Source organism: Dendrobium catenatum, unplaced genomic scaffold (assembly GCF_001605985.2).
Source record: "Dendrobium catenatum unplaced genomic scaffold, ASM160598v2 fragScaff_scaffold_665, whole genome shotgun sequence".
Taxonomy (NCBI): Eukaryota; Viridiplantae; Streptophyta; class Magnoliopsida; order Asparagales; family Orchidaceae; genus Dendrobium; species Dendrobium catenatum.
In genome coordinates, this window is record NW_021319127.1 from 3,480,077 (window position 1) to 3,501,559 (window position 21,483).

The 21,483-nt window shown below is 35.2% G+C and overlaps 2 protein-coding genes across 2 annotated transcripts in view; one reads left to right on the top strand and one right to left on the bottom strand.

Annotated features, from left to right (window-relative positions):
• Nucleotides 1-14,978: 14,978 nt before the first annotated feature.
• On the bottom strand, nucleotides 14,979-15,515 carry LOC110092162 (mitochondrial succinate-fumarate transporter 1). Its single transcript, XM_020816578.2, has one exon. It carries the CDS (start codon nucleotides 15,474-15,476, stop codon nucleotides 14,994-14,996), a length of 483 nt encoding a protein of 160 aa, XP_020672237.1. The 5' UTR covers nucleotides 15,477-15,515; the 3' UTR covers nucleotides 14,979-14,993.
• A 3,931-nt stretch (nucleotides 15,516-19,446) lies between these two features.
• LOC110095860 (mitochondrial succinate-fumarate transporter 1) overlaps nucleotides 19,447-21,483 on the top strand; it is a 7,268-nt gene continuing 5,231 nt past the window's right edge. Inside the window, exons 1-2 of the mRNA XM_028695701.1 lie at nucleotides 19,447-19,465; nucleotides 20,941-21,179. Of these exons, the coding sequence (XP_028551534.1) occupies nucleotides 19,447-19,465; nucleotides 20,941-21,179 (258 nt within the window). The remainder of the gene's footprint in view (nucleotides 19,466-20,940; nucleotides 21,180-21,483) is intronic.

Here is a 21,483-nt window from a genome sequence, read left to right on the forward strand (position 1 = left end):
CAATACCCAAGAGCTTGAGGGAGTTGAGAGGGTTTTTAGGCCTTACAGTCTACTACAAAAAGTTCATGAAGGGATACAGTTCAATAACATGGCCTTTGACCGAAAATGTAAAGAATGATAATTTCAATTAGGGTGAAGCAGTTACCAAGGCCTTTGAGTTGAAGAAGGCGATGATTAGCGTGCCAGTGTTAACTCTGCTAGACTATAAAGCAACATGGGAACTGTACCGGATGATTCAACAACAGTTTCCTTCGTTCCACCTTATGGACAAGGTGAATCTTTAAGAGAAGAGTATTGATAGATCGATTGAGCCGGTCTAGCCAATCAACTCGACCCCAGCAAGGGGGGTTAGTCTAGCTGGTGGACTCTACACCAATCCTCTTCCTGCTCGCATCCCACTGCTATTGGGAAGATATTATATCATTCCCCACCATCCTAGCTCTTTCCACAAGTTTAGAAAAGTCATAGATGTGAAATGATGCTAATGGGTGTTGCAGACTCTCTCTTAAACCTTGCACGAATTTATAATACTTCTCTTCAAGGGTGCTAACTAACTGGGTAGCATACTTGGCAAGAGCTATGAACTCCACCTTGGACCAACCTCAAAAAGGATTCCTATATCTGCTGCCTGATAAATGGTGGCACAAACCAACTCGTAAAGGTTTCTAAAACTCCTCCCAAAAAATCTTTAAATTTTACCAACCCTGGAATCTCTCTCTCTCTCTATTGGTCTATTCACCAGCACTCTACCTCTCCATCCATCAAAAACACAGCTAACGAAACTCTTTTACCCTATGGGCACTGCATGCTATCGAATGACTTCCCTACCCTCATCAGTCAATCCTCAACTACTTGAGGTTCTCCTACACCCTGGAAACTAACTAGTTTCAATGTCAAAAATACCTGCAGGTGCTTATCAATCTCATCTCGCTTAACTCCAGCCATTCTATCCTATGCCTCACTCATCAACTAGGCCACTTAATTCAGGAAACTATAGTATCGAATCAAAGGTCATAGCCCTCACAGTACTAACCTATAGCATCCTGACGAAAACTCTGTCCATCAACTATTTTTTACTCTTGGGGGTTCATGATGCAGCAACACTTTATTAATATTAAGACAAAAAGAATTGAGTTATACATAGACTTAGCACAGATTAAAAGAAATTTCCTAAACAAAGTCCCCAATTCTATCATCTTTACTGATACAAATCATTTCCTATAGCTCTGATTACAATCTCAATCATTTGAAACTGTTTAACTTCCTAGGATTTAATCGAAGGGTTAAAACCCTAAACCTAATATTTAACTTCTCAACTGCTAATTAAAACAATTAGAGCTACTAAAACTCTAAATAATAACAACAATAAAATATATTTTTATTTCATCAAAATATAATAACCCAATTTATTGACCATTTATACATAGTAACAATTTAAACTGGATTACAAAATAATACCTCAAATCCTCAAAATCAGAAGATCCTGACTCAACACCTTTCTACTCTACCGAGCTTTTACCTTTCCATGAAATATCAAAAAATTCATAGAATGAGCACCACTAGCTCAATAGACTTCCTCCCAAAACCCATCACAGACATCAATATCTAATTTAAAATATTATATAGCAGTTAAGTAATTAAAATAAATACAATGACTTGCAAGGATAAATAAAGTATTAACATCGCGTGGATTACTAGAGTTTCAATATCATTTAATTTCACAGTTCGTACTTATACCTTTAGTACCACTTTCATTGAGATATCAGAGACATCAAAGAACACATGTTGCTAGAGATTCACTCATACTTGCCTTTCACATTTTAGTAGGGTTCATAAAGAAAATCAGAAACTACTAACGGTGTAACATATTACTTATATTTAATTCACTAAACTATTAAAATATTCAATGTAATGCTTAATGTACATGTCATGATGTATACTTATAACTCCATTTTCACTTATGCCTCCATTTAACTACCACACTTGCAAATAGAAAGTAGAGCCAAAATCAGAACAAAAAAGTGCCACATAACCTCTCATACCTACTTTCAGCAAGTAGAGCCAGAATCCCACCCCACATCCACACTAGACAAATGGGGCTAGAACAGAGCATACAAGACCCTTGTAACATGTTAGAAAGTGCCTTTTTACACATATCAAAACATCTCCAATGTCATACTATGAACAGTGCAATGTAAATGCAACAATAACAAAATCATAAATTCAATGGAGTATTCAAATAATGCATGAATTGCTAATAAAAAGTCACATTGCTTAGAAAGTATTATACTCAATAAACTTTCTCATTCAATTTCTAACTTTAAAGAGATATTCACTTGAATATTTTAAGGCTTTTATATAACTATTGCAATTACTAAAAAAAGCCTAAATCCAATTATATCCTCAGAAATTTGTATAAAAAAAATCAACTTGTGAAAATTCAATTTCTTATAATCAAACGTTCAGAGTAAAATGTACAACGATATATTAAAAATTACGCAGTGAGAACGTAGTAGAATCCGAGAAAAATACATTTTTACCCATTTACTAAAATTTAAATTATATATAGAAGCTTAGAAGTATATCTCGTGCTCTACAAAATCCACAACTAGCCTAATGGATGAAACTCAATCTTTGGCCGCCAAAATCCCTCTCTTCCTTTCTCTCTCCTTTTCTCCTCCCCTTTCTCTTCCTTTCCTCTCCAACAATAGCTAGCGAGAGGGGTTTTGCAAAAATGGTTTTAAATATTTTATTATTTAAAAACCACTAATCTGACCTGGCGTCGCGATGCTAGCCTCCCCAGCATCACAGTGCTCCCAGAAAATCTTATAGATTCTCCAAAAATCTTACTATTAGAGAGCTTGGCACTGCCACCTAGCACCGCAGTGCATGTTCAAATCCTTTCCCTCACCCAAGAACTCAATGTCGTAGAGCTACTCAGCCCAACGCCACAGCACTCCTAGAGCTACTTTGATGACTTCAAATTTCACTTCTCGAACTCAAATTCTCAACTTGAGGCTTTCTTAAGCACTCTAGGACTTATAATTACTAATCCTTTCAAAATTGACAATCATTAGCAGAAATGACCATGATTTCAAAACAACATATATTACATTAAGTGGTTTAGCAGGGTCTCAATTTAATTTAATAAATATTGTATGTAACTTTCATAATTTAGTCACCTTATTTCATAAATTCATTTAGTGGTTCAACAATATTATTGCTCCATTAACAAAAGTATTGAAACATGTCAAGATTTATAGCCCATTTATTACATAGAAAGCCACTAAGCCTATTAAATAACAAGATGATTATCACGCTAGTTCTCAAATTATGAAATTTCTCAAGGATTTTTTTAGGTGTCATGTGATGCTTGTGTATTTCAATAGGAAAAATCCTAAGCCGAAAATGTCATCTAGTAGATTTATTTAGTGAAAATTTACTTTTGCAAAGTAAAAGTACATGACATATCAATAATTTGTTGTTTGGTTCAAACAATTAGATATTAAACACATCATTTAGTAATGAAAGAATTTTTTGCTCATATAATAAGTAATTGAAGTATCTACAATCACAAAGAAAATTAAATTGAATTTTAAGATGCCAACTACATCATTGATGCCTCAAGTCATATGCATTTTCTGTTGATTGCTTTTTCTATCAAGATACGTAGATTTGATAGCTTAAGGAAATTTTGATTTATTAATTCCTTGTTATCATCTCTCGCGTTTCATTGCATGACTTCTTCATATGGGCATTTCATTATGGTGGAGTAGCTAGATACATTGGGAGAGATAGGATAGTCATGTTAGTTTCATCAATTTTTTACTAACCTCTTCATAAAAGGTGATGACAGCCGCACTTGTCAATTAATTAATGCAACTAAACAACCTTCTAAACTATATATTCCCATGCCTATCCCAAAGGCTCCAAGGATTGACTTGAGTATAAATTTTATTCTGTCCGTGCATCATAGCCTAGAACTTCAAGAAGGTATATGATGGGGACATAAGAGCATGTAAAGTATATCAGAGGCGTGGCCATCGATCTACGACCACGATCGAGTCGATGTATTTTTGAGTCATTTCATGTATTTATTTTCTTTTATTATTATTTGCCTTTTATTACGTTGTATCTGTTTTCCGTTTTTACCCCTTAAGGGAGGTCGTCTGTATGCCCTGAGGGCATTGTCGTCTTTATTATTTTGAGTCATTTGTACGAGGCTATTTATATCCCCTATATTTCTTTAATGATTGAATATTAAAAAAATTATGCTATTGCTTGAGCTCTTGAGAGATCTTGAGAGTGCTTAGAGAGAGAGCGAGAACCCTAGGAGAGGGAATTTGAATCACCCACCAACCTTGGAGACGGCCGGGTTCATGGTTCATTACGTTATCTCTTTTTTTCTTTCCTTTTGTCATCTCATCACCACATTCCAAACCCCTCATCACCCAAACCGCCGGCCAACCAAGCCTCATCACCACCCCACTGGAATCCCCCATGGAGTTCACCAAGCCGCCGGCCCCCATCTCCCTTTCCCTCCCTCCAAGTTTCAAATTTCCTCTTGATTACATTCCAAAAGTGATTATTCTTAATTTGGAAAAGGTTTGATTTCAAATTTCAAAACAATTTGAATTTGAAATTCTTTCATAAATTAGGAAATCTATTTTAGGAAAGTTCCTAAATTAAGTCCTTTGATTTTCAAATTTGATTTGGATTTAATTAAAACCTTTCCTATTTCTTAAACCAAAATTAAGAAGCCTTAGATCTCTCCCATCAAACCCTCCAAGCCTTTAATGCCGCCAGCCCCTATAGGATGGGAATAGGAATTGTTTCCTAAAATCAAAACTCCACTTTGGAAACAATTTAAACTCTCCCACCTCCTTTGGCCGAATTTACCCATAGCCCTTCCTAATTAATTTATTTCCAATAGGGAACCTCTCCAATTGTAAGTAAATTAATCTCCTTCCCTCTTTCATGTCTGTCGTCCACACTCATCTTTCTCTTCCTTATTTTATTCTCAACTCAGGGGAATAATTAGGAAGTGTTTGAGTACTACTGCTACAATTAAAATCAGCCCAAAAGCTGAACCTAATTTCTTCCCAAACCTTTTCCTTGGCCGACGACCTCTCCCCTGCTTTCTCCTACTTTGATTGTTGGGAGAAGCCTCTCTACTTCAGGAGAAAACAGCGAGAATCTCAAGACTACTTCTTCCAACACTTCAACGTAACGAGATCAATGCATGGTCAATCCCGATCATGACTACGGCCTTGCCTACGACGAACAAGGTTATGTGCACATCCTTCATTCGACTTTCTTCGACATCAATCCGAACATTGACAATACCATCGAGGAATATGTGGAGGGCATTCTGGATACTCTCGTCGAAGCCATAGAGGAGCAACTTGGAATCGTTCAGTGGAGTATTACGTCCAAGTCGTGACGAATGTCTTCCAATCTTCCTACTCTTATACTTTCATAGTATAACTCTCTCTTGTGGTTTGATTTAATTCATGAAGGTCTTGTTCGCCTATCTCTGTCGAGCTTAGTAAACGTAGGAATTGAGCGTGCCTTCTATGTAGCTACCTTATTGTTAGATTAGGGATTTTGTTGAAGCTATTTACTATGCATGTTATTGAGCTTCTAACTTGTTTTGATATTCCAAGTGCTTGGCAAGTAGCTTAGCCTAAACGTTGGCACCCCTCTTATTTTCTTTTGTCGTTTTGACTGCTAATAGTTTAATCTTACTTGCTTATTCATGAAATCATGCAATTCTTATCGCATATATTTTAGAACATTGTAGTCCTATATCAGTATAATTCTATAATTGTTAATATAGATTCTCAAAGATGCTTGCTTCATACATTGCTCTAAAACTATTGATTGTTCATATTTAGCAAAAAAATTCTTCACAGAAATTATTTGATAGCATAGATTATTTTGTTCAATAATTTGGTACTAATTTTAAATTCTATTACGCATTTCATCCACAATCTAATGGTCAAACATAAGTGAACAAAAAAAATTGAATTAATTTATTAAGATGTGTAATTAGTGATTAATTACATAAATTGAATCTAATGTCTCCAACGACAAAGCTTTATTACAATAATTGCGTGCCTCGTGCTAATAAGAAATCTCTTTTTGATGTAGTTTATGGTATGCACACTAAAAAGTCTTTAGATCACATATCATTCTCCTAACATGCATATCTTCTAAATTCAGCGCATCTTTGACTAAGCATGTATGTAAATTGCATGATGACATGAAATTGCAAACTTGCTAAATAAAATTAGATATATAAAATTGTACCCAATGTTTATGTAATAAAAGCGATTTTACAGTTACTAGAATTACATTAGAAGCCTTTCCGCCATATATGTATTTAAAAATGTCCATGCAAAATATTTTGATACTTCAAAAATTCTTAATGAATTGGGTTCAAATGTCCATTTAATTGCTTCTCCTCAAGAATTTAACTTTAGTCATGTATTTGACAATAAAGATATATTGCCATATCGAAACAACTTCAAGTCATTTGTACCTATAGGAACTTTTTTTTTTTGTAAGTGGATCTTCTACTTCTACAAATAATGGGGCTATCCCTATGCTTGTATCTATCATTACAGCTCAAACTAGCAACGTGAAACCATTCACAATTTATCAAAACACCACAAGGGCACTTGGAATACAGAAAAAACCTGGTTGCTTGGAAGAATCAATCTCCTACCGCGAACTCTTGGATCATACATGAGTTGATCAAAATGGTGCCAAATCTACAAGAAGAGTGCCATAGTTCTAACTTTCTGAAAGACTCCCCATAATTGAAGAATAAATTCATGTCTGTTCTGTTAAATACCATGTTGATTCTTTAAAGAAATACATTTTGGATGGTCACATAAACAAGTTTGATATGTTTAAGGTAAATGAATCCAAGGATCTTAAGAAAAAGGAAAACAAAAATGAAAGTGACAATGCATCTGCTCCTAAACTTCCAAAAGAATGGAGGCATGCCAAAAATCATCCCTAGTACTTAATTATAATTGATCATTTATAAGGGATAAGAATTAGAGGTTAGATCATTAAGTCACTATTCCTAAAATACAACCTAAGGATATTGATAAATACATTTCTAATAAATTGTAGATGTTATTCATACAAGATGAACCAAATCAATTTATTTAAAAAGAGGTTAGGAACTAGTCCCTATATCTAAGGGTTAGTTTTCCTAATAAGCATAATGATTATTACCAACAAGTTAGGCTAGTTGCCAAAATCTTCATTCAAATAAAAAAAATTGATTTAGCACCTAGATATGGAAATTACAATATTAGGATTTGAAATTGTAAAGTATTTTAAATGGATGTAAAGAGGGTTCATCTAAATATTTTTAATTATGAAAATATTTTTGTTGAACGACCTCCTAGATTCGGAAATTACAATTACCTTAACCATGTTTTAAAACTTTTTTTTTTTTTTTTTTTTTAAAAAAGCAGCTAAATCAAGGTAAGAGAATTAAGTAGTTTTTTTATTAGAAATGGTTATTAAAAAGGTATACACCTCTTTATTAAAAATCAAAACAAAAAAAATCTTAGCTACGCAAATATGTATTAATGATATACTGATGCAATCAAGGATTATCATTTTATATTTTGTATTTTATTTCTAATGTTTTGGATATATGCCCTATGATGGAAATTAATCTATGATCATGCTTAGGTTTGGTGCTCTTAGGTATTTTCTCTCCATTGGCTTTCCACTCATGTTGAATTTGTTTACTTGCTTCCTTGATAGCTAAGTGGGTATTTATCTTTGGATTGTTTTGTCCTTAGGGGGCTTGGCCCATGTATGCCTATATTGGCTGGTGGTTATGTATTCCTCATGCCCCTACAGATTTCGGCTTCCTGTACTTAGAATTCCTGTTGTTTTCCCATGTAGTTTCGGTCTATTTTCCCGGGCTCTGATTTCCTGCTGCTGGCCATCCCCCTTCCCCTTTTTGTTGATTCCTAGTCTAGTATTTTATCATCTCAAGATGAGACTTCTACTGGCTACTTAGGGTGGCACATTTATGTAGGCTGTTGGGTTTTTTTACTCCAATAAAAGTGGTTGTTTTGCTGCTGGAAATGGTGGTGGTTGGCTGAAATCTAATCCAAACCTGAGGGTTTTCTTCCTAGCTTGAGAGCTGACTTCTTTCTACACCTATTTCTTCTTCCTGGTCTTCTATCTATTTCTTTTCTCCACGATTTCCCTTCCACTTGTATCTTTCTTCACCAAATATAGTGAGTGTGAGGTGTTGTTGAGCCTATTTGTCGGTATTTGTTGGAGGAAGTGTCTTGATGCATATCTAGTATTCTCCTACTTGGTCATAGAACTTAGGTTACATTATATATTATTCAAAGCTATTAATTAATCTTTTATCCATAAACTCAATATTTTCTTATATTCTTAATGACATCAGCTTCATCAGTCAAACAAAATACCATTGTTTAAAAAGGTATTCAAGGATCACACCTCACCATAAGGCATCCAAAAATCGCCTCGAGGCTTACACTTTTTTGTTTGAGGTATATACAAGACCAAAGGAATGGTTTCGTGATGAAGCCTGCAATTTCCAAGGAAAAGGACTCTTGTGTTTGAAAGCTTATATTATGTAATGCTACTATAGGAATACTTTCTTTATGGAGCATACAAAAATCACTACATGACAACAAAGAATATTTTCTTGAAATCTGAAAGTGCCCTATCCTTCCCAATTTCCCTATTCAAAAGCATCAATTAACACATCATCATTATCATCATTAGCCTTATCACAAGTATTATGGTCAGCTTTAAGAATCCTCACTCTCCATTCATTTATATTAACTGTTGAATAAGATGTTAACTCTATTTTGCAAGAATCTTTTTGCATAACTTCAATCAATGTTACCTTCAATCAACATTTTTTTCTTCCTTATTTTTTCAAATTAATTTTATCTACTCATCTTATTGGTGTGCTTAAATTCATGTTACATTATTGCATGTTAATATTATCATTTTACATTCATTTATATTAACTTTATCTACTCATCTTATTGGTGTGCTTAAATTCATGTTACATTATTGCAAGTGAATATTATCATTTTCAATCCATTCTAGCTAGTTTTATCAAAGAATAATCTAACCACTCTCATGCCTACCATACTTAAATTTCATATTAGTAAGAATATTTGCAATATTGCCTTCTTTAACCAAGATGAAATTTGATATAGAAACTCTACATAATATTTGCACTGCAATCTAAGCAATATCAATGCCATAAGGCAAGCAAAGTTTTCAATCTAAACATTGTTTAAAATTGCGCAATATGAGACTCCCCTGAACACCTCAGGACAATTCAAGTGAAAAAAGTTTCGAGGCTTACACCTCGAAGTTTTTTTATGAGGCTTGAGTGTCGGCTGAGCTAGGCCCGCCTTGAGGCTCGCCTCGCCACACTAGCGTGAGGCTTATGCCTCACCCTATTTATATATATTTTTATTAAGACTTACCTAAATCCTAAACTAAAGCCTCGAACAAATCATGTCTTCATGAACCCCCAAGCTGCAACAACTTCTCAAATTCCTTGGCCTCTGCCTGTTGTTTTTGCAACTACCACCGTTGTAACCGCCGCTAGGGGATCACTTGAAAGGTGCTCACCACCACCACATCCTCCTCTAAAAATTTTGGAGTATTAATCTCATTATAATGTTGATGAAAAACATTTATGAAAGAGGAAGATGATTGAAATAGATGAAGAAGAAGAAGTTGAGAGACATTGGACCCTACAAGATGAGACATGGGAGAGAACAGTTTGTTATGACGATGGCTCAAATAAGAACCCCCTCAGTGATGACAGTGCAGATGATTTCTAAATTTTTGCCATCAATTTCAACTTTCTTTATGAATTAAATGTGAATGAGTAGGGAACTAAGAAAGAACTAATTAAAAGTTTAATTTGATGTTATATGATACTTTTATGCAAATTATATATTTAATATCATTTTGTTCTTGTAATGTTTGAATTTTAAGTCTATTTCATGCAATTTATCACTTGTCGTTTTACATCTTGTGTAATTTTATGTTTCATTTGTATGTTAATTTGTTATTTTATAGTTCAATAGAAAGTTAATATGTCATCCTTTAACATATTATTTTTGAGTACAACAACATCAAGCCTTTATCCCACTACGTGGGGTCGGCTACATGAATCCTTTTTCTCCATTGTGTTCTATTAAAAGTCAAATTCTCATTTAAACCTAATAAAGAAAGGTCATTCCTAATATTTTCTAACCAAGTCTTTTTAGGTCTACCCCTACCTTTCTTAACATAAGTCAAATCTAATACCTCTACTCTCCTAACCGGGTCATCGAAAGGCCGTCGTTTTATGTGACCAAACCATCTAAGGCGACTCTCTCTAATTTTATCTTCTACTGGAGCTACTCCAACATATTATTTTTGAGTATTATATAAAAATCACTTTTAACATTTATTTTCACATTTGAGGCTTATGCCTCGTGTCACGAACAAAAAATGCCTCAATACCCAATTGCGTAATTTTAAACCTTGAATCCAATGAAACATTCTATAAGATGCTTCAAAAGATTATGCATTCAATAAGGATGCAAACGAGTCGAGACCTTGCGTAATCAAGCCAAGCTGGTTTAATTTATATTGAACTCGAACTTGAATGAAAAATATGAGGCTCGAGCTCGACTCAAATGCTCAAACTTAATAAGAAAGCTCAAGATCAACTTGTTTTGGAGCTTAATTTCTTATCTTGAATCTAAACAAAAAATAATTAATTAATGGATGAGCTGTTACTTGTGTTCAAACACCATGTGGTTTGACCAAGTATTTTCCTATTTCAGTTGGATTGCATCAAGGATCAGCCGTAAACCCTTATTTTTTTGCTTTAGACATGGATGTTCTCACTAGACTTTTGCAAGAGGATATACCTTGGTTTATGTTTTTTGTTGATGATATTATTCATGTTGATAAGACTAGAAAGGAAGTTGAAGGTAAACTCGAATTATAGAGGTTAGCCTTAGAGTCTAAAGGTTTTCTTTTGAGTGGATATAAAACTGAATATATAGAGTGTAATTTTAATAGTAATAGATCTAGTGGAGGGTTTTTGACATTGAACGATCAAGTGATTAATAAGTGTACTTGTTTTAAATATCTTGGGTCTATTGTTCAAACTGATGGTGAAATAGATGGGAATATTATTAGTAAAATTCAAGTTGGATGGTTGAAGTGGAGGAATGCTTTGGGTTTGTTGTGTGATAGAAAAGTATCGCTCAATCTTAAGGAAAATTTTTATAAGATGATGATGAGACCTGCAATGTCTAATGGCGTAGAATGTTGGGCATTAAAAGAGAAGCATAATATTAAGTTAAGTGTTGCTAAGATGAGGATGCTTAGGTGGATGAGTAGACTTACTCTTAGAGATAGGATATGAAACGAGCATATCCGGGAAAAGGTTGGAGTAGTACCAGTGAAAGATAAGATCAGAGAGTCGCCTTAGATGGTTTGGTCATGTAAAACATCGGCCTTCCGATGATGCTATTAGGAGAGTAGATGTATTAGATTTTGTCTATATTAAGAAATGTAGAGGTAGGCCTAAAATAATTAGTTAGAAAACATTAGAAATGATCTTTCTTTATTAGATTTAAATGAGAATTTGACTCTTAATATGACACAATGGAGAAAACGGATTCATATAGCCGCTCCATGTAGTGGGATAAAGGCTTGATGTTATTGTTGTTGTTGTTGTAGGCTAATATAATGCCAATGTGTTAAGTAATATGAATTGATTCGGCTCGACAAGCTGAGTTGAGCCAAGCTTAAGCTTAAGATCATATGATATACGAGCTCGAATTTAAGCACGAATTCAAAATCGTGGCTTGATAAGTATGACTGGCTCACTTACACCCCTAGCATTCGAACACAAAAAGCCATTTATAAGTCAAATTAAATCAGGATCCACATGAAGAATAACTAACAATATTTAATAAAAAAATAGATTAATTCTAATCCAAGTGGTTCGAATGCACTATTCATCAGTAGCTTACCAAGAAGAGTCACATGGAAGTTCAGAAAGGCACTATGCACGTACTTAAACATATACAGAAATATTGATAATCAAAATCCTTTATTCTAACTTTTCATACCATATTAAGCTCCCTAATAGCCTAACTATGTGAATAAGCACAGAATTTAAGATCCAAAGCCCATGCACTACAACCGTCACAAATGAGAAATAAAAGAGACCTAAAGTTTTGCTTTTGCATATGCTCACTTCCAGAAATGATCACTGGAATCTAGCAAGTATAGAACACTCTTGAACACAAGCAACATCATGTAGCGATCCCGGACCCAAAACCAATGCCGTGGAAAAATTAGACCAAACAATTCAAACAAGACCAACATAGAAACCGCCTCCATGACATGTGGTCCACAAGACCAACATAGAAGCTGTTGCCATGACATGTCGTCCACAAGACCTAATCACACATGATGTGGAACATATGTTTATGAGAACCCTTTTAATGTAAGGGGAGGGGGGAAGGGAATTGCTCCTCCCTAATAAAAAAAAATTAGAATAAGGATAGTTTTGTAAATTTACCCCCCTCCGTAAAATAATTATTTTGCCCTACTCGACCCCTCGCTCTCGCTCTCTCGAATTATCCTGCACGGATGCCGCACTGTGGATTTGTTAGTGGAGCGCTACACCGGCAGTATCTGTTAACCTTCCGTTAGTTCTACTCTAGAGAAGGTTGAAAACTCCCGATTTCCCTCTCTTGACCGAAGCTACGAGCAAGACCTCACTTGGCTAGGGTTATGTTCGAGTAGCAGCTCTGATCCTCTCTGGTTTGTACGCCCCAACCCAATCGATCCTCCTCCTTCGCTCCATTGCTCTTATTTAGCAAGGGCATTTCCGTTGAAGCAGGTGATATAGCACTTTTCTTTTAACCTTCTTCATGCCCAATTCCTTTGTTGTCAAAGTATCGACAGTGGAAGAGCCCTCTCTTCATTAATTTTTGCTTCGATGAGAAAATTTGATACTTTTAAGAATTTCTGAAATCTATCAATTTATTCATTGCATTATCTCTGCGTCTCCAGCTTCTCATCACTGTTTTCATTTCTTTTGTTGTTTGGCCATTTTCATTGTTTGGAGCCGCTTAAATGATATTTGTAGTTTGGTTTTAATCTTGCTAATAGATAAAACAAGACATGAAAACTAGGCATTAAGGCTTGCACCGTGTTAATAGCTGATATTTGTAAATTTTGAAATCATCTCAATTCTATTACAATTTTTTGCAGGATGATACTTCACATCCTGCAAACGTCGTTTGCTTTCAATGTTTTGGATAAGTTCTAAATTTTATTTCTTGTTAAAAAAATGTAACAAGCAATTGGAAAAGTTATAGCAGGTAGAAAACAATCTAATAGTTAGTACTTTTACAACTGATATTCAAATAATTATCATGTTCTGTTTGTCCATTCTATTCCTACATTTCTTAAAATTTCACATTTTTTGTTCTTGTAAAGTTGTGTTTAAATACGAAACACCAATTTTTTTATAGGATATATCAAATGGAACGTTATTTAAAAAGGAAAAAATATTTGGAGACTAATGTTAATAATGACCCAGCTGATACTGGAAGTCGACCTTCAATTTGGTGTTACAATGTAAATGAAAGAGATAAAATTCGAAGAGCATATCTGTTGAAGGGACCCCATCAACCAAAAAGTCATCAATTCCCTCTATAGTATTTGACAATGTTGCACGTAGATTTAATCCAAAATGATTTGAGGAATATCCTGATTGGTTAGAATACAGCATGCAAGAAAATGCTATTTTTTATTTGTATTGCTACTTTTTCAAACCTTAAGATAAAACTATTACAGGATAAGGTGAGGGAGACTCATTTATTGGTGAATGATTCAAAAATTAGAAGAAGAAGGAAAATTTGTTGTCACGTTGGAGATCAACACGCAGAAATAATAACGTAACAAATTTACATTATTATAATGTGGAACTCTTTTACACTGTTATTGATATGCAACTTCAAAAGCTGAATAATAGATTTATTCGAAGCTAGTACTGAATTGCTTCTTTGCATATCGTGTTTAAACCCAAGTAACTCATTCTCTGCTTATAATAAGAAGAAATTAATTCGGCTTGTAGAATTATATTCAACCAATTTTTCTATAGTTGAACTTGTGGCTCTTGAGCACCAACTATACACATATTCGTGATATGCGTACAAGCAATGAGTTCTCATCTTTAGATAGCATTGTTGATCTTGCAAAATAATTTGTTAATGTTAAAAAAGATATTGTGTATCCCTTAGTTCACAGGCTTATTGTTTTAGCATTAATTTTGATCGTTGACATCGCTATAGTAGAGAGAGCATTTTCTACAATGAAAATTGTTAAACATAGATTACGCAATAAAATGGGTGATGATTGGCTCAACGATTGTCTCGTGCCATATATTGAGAAAAAAGTATTTGATTTAGTTCCAAATGAATTTGTAATGCAACATTATTAGAAACTGCAAAATAGAACACAAAGCTTGTAATTTTCATTGCAATATGATAACTTGTTTGAATTTTGTTATATATATAAATATTTCTTTACTTTTTATAAGTTTGCCCCCCCTAACGCCCCTGTTGAAAATGTACTAAGAAGGCATAAATTCAAAGCTATTAATGCACTCACATGGAAAATCATCTTGCAATGTCGTCTCTATTGAATCAAAAGCAAGAGCAATGGATGACAATTCTAACATATAGATGTATGACTGCTATGCATATCGTTGAATTCTGGTTAGGGCGGAATGAACAAATAGGTTTATAGCATTCATAATTTTAGGGACATAGAAAAAGAAAATTTTAAAATTTTGAGCAAACGTATTTATTAAGAGTAGGTAAAATAATTAAAATATTTACTCTACTAGGAAAAAAATTTCCCTAATCATGGCAGAAGGCAGAAACAAGAACACAAGTATAAAAAACATTGAGGGGAGGGGGACTTGCCTCAAAGGGGGTGACAATGACAAGGGCCTCAAGAACACCGGCGCCAAAACCGGACATCAAGCGGCCGCGTTGGGATAAGTCTCCCGTAGCCGAATCCTTGAACGCGGACTGGAAAAGGGCGTTGGAGCCCATCCGGAGAGCGTACTTGAGAGTAAGATGGGTGGCGAAGGGGGTCAAGCCTTTCCAAAGCGCGCGAACGCCCTCCGTCCGTACCACTGTTCTCCCGCAGTTGGCGATACCGCGGTACGCGCCGCTTTGATCCAGCTGTAGCCTTGTTTTGATCACGTCGATCGGCTGGAGGCAGCACGCCTCAACGATGCCACCAAACGACCCGGATATCGCCCTCACGTAAGGCGGGGTCGAATCCTTCCTCCCGCCGACCGAAGCCCTGACTCCGCCGCTGGCTGGAGACGCCATTGGTGTGAAGGGAGACGAGAAATTTAGTGCGAGTGAGACAATGGAAACAAAAGAATGTTTAATTGAAAAATTACGAGTATTTTACGCATATCATAAATGATTAAATCTTTTTATGTCATTTATATAACATTTAAATTTTTAGGAAGTTATTCGTTTAAAATAAAATGAGATATTATCCACTTTAGTCTAATAGTCTCAAAGTTTTATTTGATTGGTGTAATTTTTTAGGAGGTAACACATTCTAGGATTGCTTTTATACTAGGGGTGTCAAAAGACCTGAAACCCAACTAGGAAAATTCCGGGTGCGAGTTAACCCGTTTCTCAAATAGTTGGGTTTGGTTTGTAAATCTGATCCATTTGTAAAAACGGGTCAGGTTCAAGTTAACCCGGAAACCTGAAACCAACCTGTTCCAACTCATTTGTAATCTCGCATGACATGTCTCTTCAATCGGTCGTTGTGTCGTCGCGTCACTCAATACATTGTGTCACCACTGTCGGCTTGTCGTCGTCCCGCCCAAGCTAGGAGTTACCGCTGCCGGCTTGCCTACTGCTTTCTTCCCACCAGCACTGCTGCAATGTTGTTGCCGTCGTTGTGGCTTGTAATTCCGCCAGCGCAAAGAAATGGAAGAATGTTGCATACCACAATGCTGCTATCGTCCAGCCCGCATTGCCGCCACAGCTGTTGTCGCCGTCCAGCCCCAACTTCCCCAGCAGGCCTGTTGGCTATCGCCATCCCTCCCGCGTTGTCGGTGCCTCGTGACGAGTGCATGAATGTAACCCTCGCGGGTTGGGTCGGGTCAACACGATAACCCGCACGGGTTAGGTTCGGGTTGACAATCCTGACCCAATTGCAAAATTGAGTCGTGTTAGTGTCGACCCGTTTATGGCCGGGTCAAGTCGAGTTCGACCCGTTGACCCGAATAGACACCCTTATTTTATACGAACATGCTTAACTTTAACGTTTCTAATAAAATTTCAACCTTTACACCTAAATACGTCTCAATATTTAAGAATTTATCTTAGTTTTCTTAAGGGGTTTCACATAATTCAGATAATTGAAGTCCTCATCAGTTTCCTTAACCCATAATCATAAATCATGCATATAGAATTTTATAGGTAGAGATATCATCTTCTGACTAGTGTACTACTTTGATACTATTTGTACCATTTATACCAACTCAAACTCTCAATCATAGAGATATTGTCTATTTTGGCCTAACAACCTCACCATTTTGTTCTCTTGGTATAATTTCCTAGGAGATCACTCATCCTAGAGCTACTCCTATACAAACACACTTAACTTAGAAGTTTCTACTTAAATCTCAGCCATTACACCAAAATGCGTATTTGATATTTAAGTATTTAGCTTTATTTTTTTAAGGAGTTTCACAATTAGATTTGATTGATTTCCAAATATATTGAAAATTCTATGTTATTGTTTTCATAAGCCATCGTCGACGCCATTGGAAACTGCCACTTGCTACTTACTACTAGCCACCATCGTTGCCACCTAACACCATCCACTGCCATTGTAATGAACTCAATCTTTACATGATTAGAGTTCTGTTAATGGCCTATTAATAGTCTATAAGAAAACTTCAACATGCACGGAAATTTGAGTGAAAGTGTCACGGCGCTGTACTTACGAGCACGACGACGTTGGCCTCTCTAAATGGAGTTGTGATTGTGTGAGGTGGCAATGTTTCAGCTCTCTCTTCTATTATATAGTAACTTGAGGGAGTGCTACAACACTGAGATTTGGAGCATTGTGGCCCTGACACAATTAAAATTATTTTTTATATTAAAATATATACTTCCATTTATCAAAACCTCCCCACCACCATTCCCACCCCATTCTGTTGCATGGTCGGGTGGTAGAGGAAAAGAGAAGAGGAGAATGAGAGAGAGAGAGAGAGAGAGAGAGAGAATAGGGATTTAATAAATATTTTTCATCGCTCTTGTTACAAAAAGTGTTCTAATCATGTTAGGTAATTTTTATCCTATGTATGTTTTCAATGATTTTCTACCTCTCAAATCTGCTTAAAATGCTTGATCACTAATATAAATAATTTCTTTTGTGTAACTTTGGATACATGGTAGATATAATCATCATGAACATTTTGACACAATTATATTGAAACTTCATTAGTTGATTTTGTTTATATATAATTTTAACTAAAATGAGTAGAGTAATAACAAGTATAAATTATTAGGAGACAACATATTAAATCGTGACATGAAATACACGATATTGCTTAAAGTTATTGTTCATTTGGCATAACCTACATTTTAGCATAATAATACATACATATTGATGAGCACACTAGATAGACTTACAAGCTATATTAATTGCATTGGATGTGTACATGATGTTTTATATTATGATATATATTATATTATAAAAATGTATAAGAAAGAAAGATTAGCTGGAAATGATTGATTAATTCAAGTTGAATAGAAACCTGTCATCCTATATAGGACGGTGGGCCAATGAGTTTTCTTTTAAATAAGGTTTGTGGTAAAATCTTAAGTGAAGTAAAATGTGTGTCATAAGTAGATTGATTGATATGACATAATATGCTGACATACAAGAAGTAATGACTTCTTACATGAAAGCCACACGACTTGAGATAATGATATAATTGGTTCTTATTTACAGAACTGATTTGATTGAGACTGATTCCAATAGGATTGGCCTACAATACTTGATATATCAAAAACACTACAAGAGCTAGATGTTTTGTCTTGCTTAAAGTATGAAATGTATATATAATAGAATTGCATATGTATTGATGAAATAGAGCATGACATGATAACTAAATAACTGATATGATGTGATATGAATATGATACATCACATGACTGATGATGCAAAGATATAACGAGATACTGATACAAAGACATATGATATATTGCATTTATACATGATATAAAATATGATACACATGTATTGATTCTATACGACATACATAGAATAAATATAAGACATTTACTATGATATGACAAGTATACTAATATGCATGACATGAAAAACAAATAAAGTAAAAGTATAATATATAAACATATATAGATTTAGAATTTCACTTGCCGCGTTATACTTGATACAAATACTAAAAAGATAAAATATACTAGTCCTTTTTATGATCATTGAACACTATCAATGAGTTACATTGATTGTATTGATTTATATTATTCATACTAACTGTTACATGCTCATATTAAGCTGATGAATTATTACATACATAATATTTCTTTTATCATGCATTAATTATACTGATAAGTTTGGATAACCTACTAGACTGTTGGCTCATTATATATGGTTTATATATTTTCCAGATGTGATAGGGATCCAACGTAGTGAGGTTGATTTAGGTCTCTGAGATAGGCATTTTTACTCTGTCATTCATTTTAATGGCTGGATTGCATTTAAATAGCATAATCCAATAAATGTACTACTAGTTATTATATATAAATTTTGTAAGAAAGATAGAAATGTATCATTAATGTTTAGTAAATTAAATAAAATTTTAATTTTTGATATTTTACCTTTATATGATGATTAGTAGCTCTAGGTGATTGATAGGAAGATAAAAATATATAATTATTTCTGCTTAGGTCTTGGGCAGATATGTCATGCCAAATCCAATCCAAGATAACTTGTTAGGAGTATGGGCTAAGTTGGGTTGGGAAGTGACAGCCCTTAGATGCCACTTGCTGCTCACCGCTGTTAGCTGCCACCCACTATAACTATTGGCTACCGTTGGTGGAATTTTGAAAGCAGGTTTTTAAAAGCTTAGTTTTCTTTGGGAATTTTGGATTTAAAATTAAATTCTAATTCTAATAATCAAATTGTCCCATTAGAAAGAGTATATCACCTCGAAAGGTGAAAATAAAATTTCATAACGGTGTTCAAATTTAGAATTATGAATCTCATCTTAAATATTGCGACCGGATGTTAAAGAGAACCTCGTATGGCCCTGAAGAGCCAAGGTGAGGTTCAGCTAAATATCCAGCTATAAAAATCAAGAAGTGTGATTATTAAGTTCATATCCAAAGCTTTATCAAGGAAAGATATATATCTCCCCAAAGGGAGAAAATATCGTTCAATGATAATTCTTCAAATACTACGATAACGATCATCTTTAATCTTTTCCAAAGAAATCCAATATAAATTTTGAAAAAAATCAATTTTTAAAATCAGGTGCGTGTGTGGTTCTAAATCTCCTACGAGTGCAAGCCTCGTAGTTAATTACATCGTAGAGAGACAAGGTCCCCTATGAAAACTCTCGATTAAAATAGTGCTAAAATTTTATTAGATTTTCTAGGAGTGATGTCAAAAAGAGGTGAATTTTTGAATCTCAAAAGGGAATAGATCGAAGTTGATCAGTTATTAATAGAATCAAGGGAAGAAAAGTATGATACACTTTGAGATTTCAGAACCATCTGGAAGTGTCCCAACGTAATCTAAGTGTTGGGCTTTATATTTTGGATTGAAAGAAGATTTAATTAGAGTTGAGCATTTTATTAGAAATTTGGGATTAGATTCCCGAAGTTTGGGGTCTTATAATCAAAGATCCACCCCGGATTCTAAATCTAATTTGGACACTGGACCACAGTTGTCCGAACCTAACTAATGCAGTGCAAGGTCTGGACTTACCCTTGCCTGGATTGGGGAGCCAGCTAACCACCTAGTCGATTTAAAATAGATGAGTATGATATTTTGTAAAAGAGTGGTAGGGACCTTTCATTTAAGGTTTTGGAGAGTTGGGGCCGACATCTAGAGATTTTCCTAATTGGACCATTTGACTTATATTGGGTGCAAAATGCTAAAGACTAATGCAATTAAAATTTCTGACTTTTTTTAAATATGTTTCTAATGAAATACATGCTAGTTAAAAACTTCAAATCAAATATGCTTGAAATTTAAAAAATAGGCTTAGAAAATAATTTTTAGAAGACTGGGCTTCCTCAGGTCCGGCACCTTGCCCTCATAGGTCAGACTATCCGGACTCTACCCGAAGGCAAGAAAGGGTCTAAAGAAAGAAAAGAAGTAGTGCATAAATATGCATGCGACCCTGGGTTCGATCCCCAGCTAATTCCCTAGATTCGTTATCTTTCTAAATTATTTAGACTCGCTAAATTTTAAACTTTAAAATTATGAGTATAAAACATTCACATCCTTACGAGTCTCACGTATCCAGACGAAAGTAAAAGCGGCACACAAATGCCAAAAAACTAAAAAAATAGGTAGTTCTATACGCAATCATCTCAGCACATCAAATATAAATGAATTAATTACTAAATATACATAAGTAAATTGCCTTGCTTATTACAAACTATGATCTTATAAAGTAAAGTGGTCGGGCACCACAAACAACAACCTAGATTCTAAACCTAGTAGAGACGCAAGTGGTTTTGAGTGGGATACTTTTAGTCTTTAAATCTTCAATCTTGTTCTCCTTCAGGCTCTTTTCCTTCAAGCACTACAGGAAAAACATCGAAATCTGGCAGTTTTTTCCGGCGGTTAGCCTATATTAACCTGCGATTTTTTTGTCTACCGGCGGCTTTACGGCAGTTTTTGCGTAGGAAACTATTACCGGCGGTTCTTTACCAGCGGTTTATGTTGCCGGCAGTTTTCCGGCGGCTCCGACCGCCGGTTTCAACCGAATTTTGGACCGGCAATTTTCCGGCTGTGACGCCGCCGGTTATTTGACCGACGGCCTACCGGCGGTTTAGTTGGCTGTCGTTTGTTTTTAAAACCACCGGCCTTCACCGGTAGACCGTCGGTTTCTTTACCGGCGGTCTAACCGTCGGTATTACCGACGCTCAGAACCGCCGGATGTCCACCGTAGAATCGCCGGTGGCCGTCAGTAATCACCGGTAATAAACCGACGGTGTAATGCAATTATCGATGGCTGATTATTGGCCGTCTGGTATCGTAGTTTTCGGCGGCCAAACCGCCGGTTAGCCGCCGGAAACCTGTAGCACCTGCAAAAAAAAAATAGACA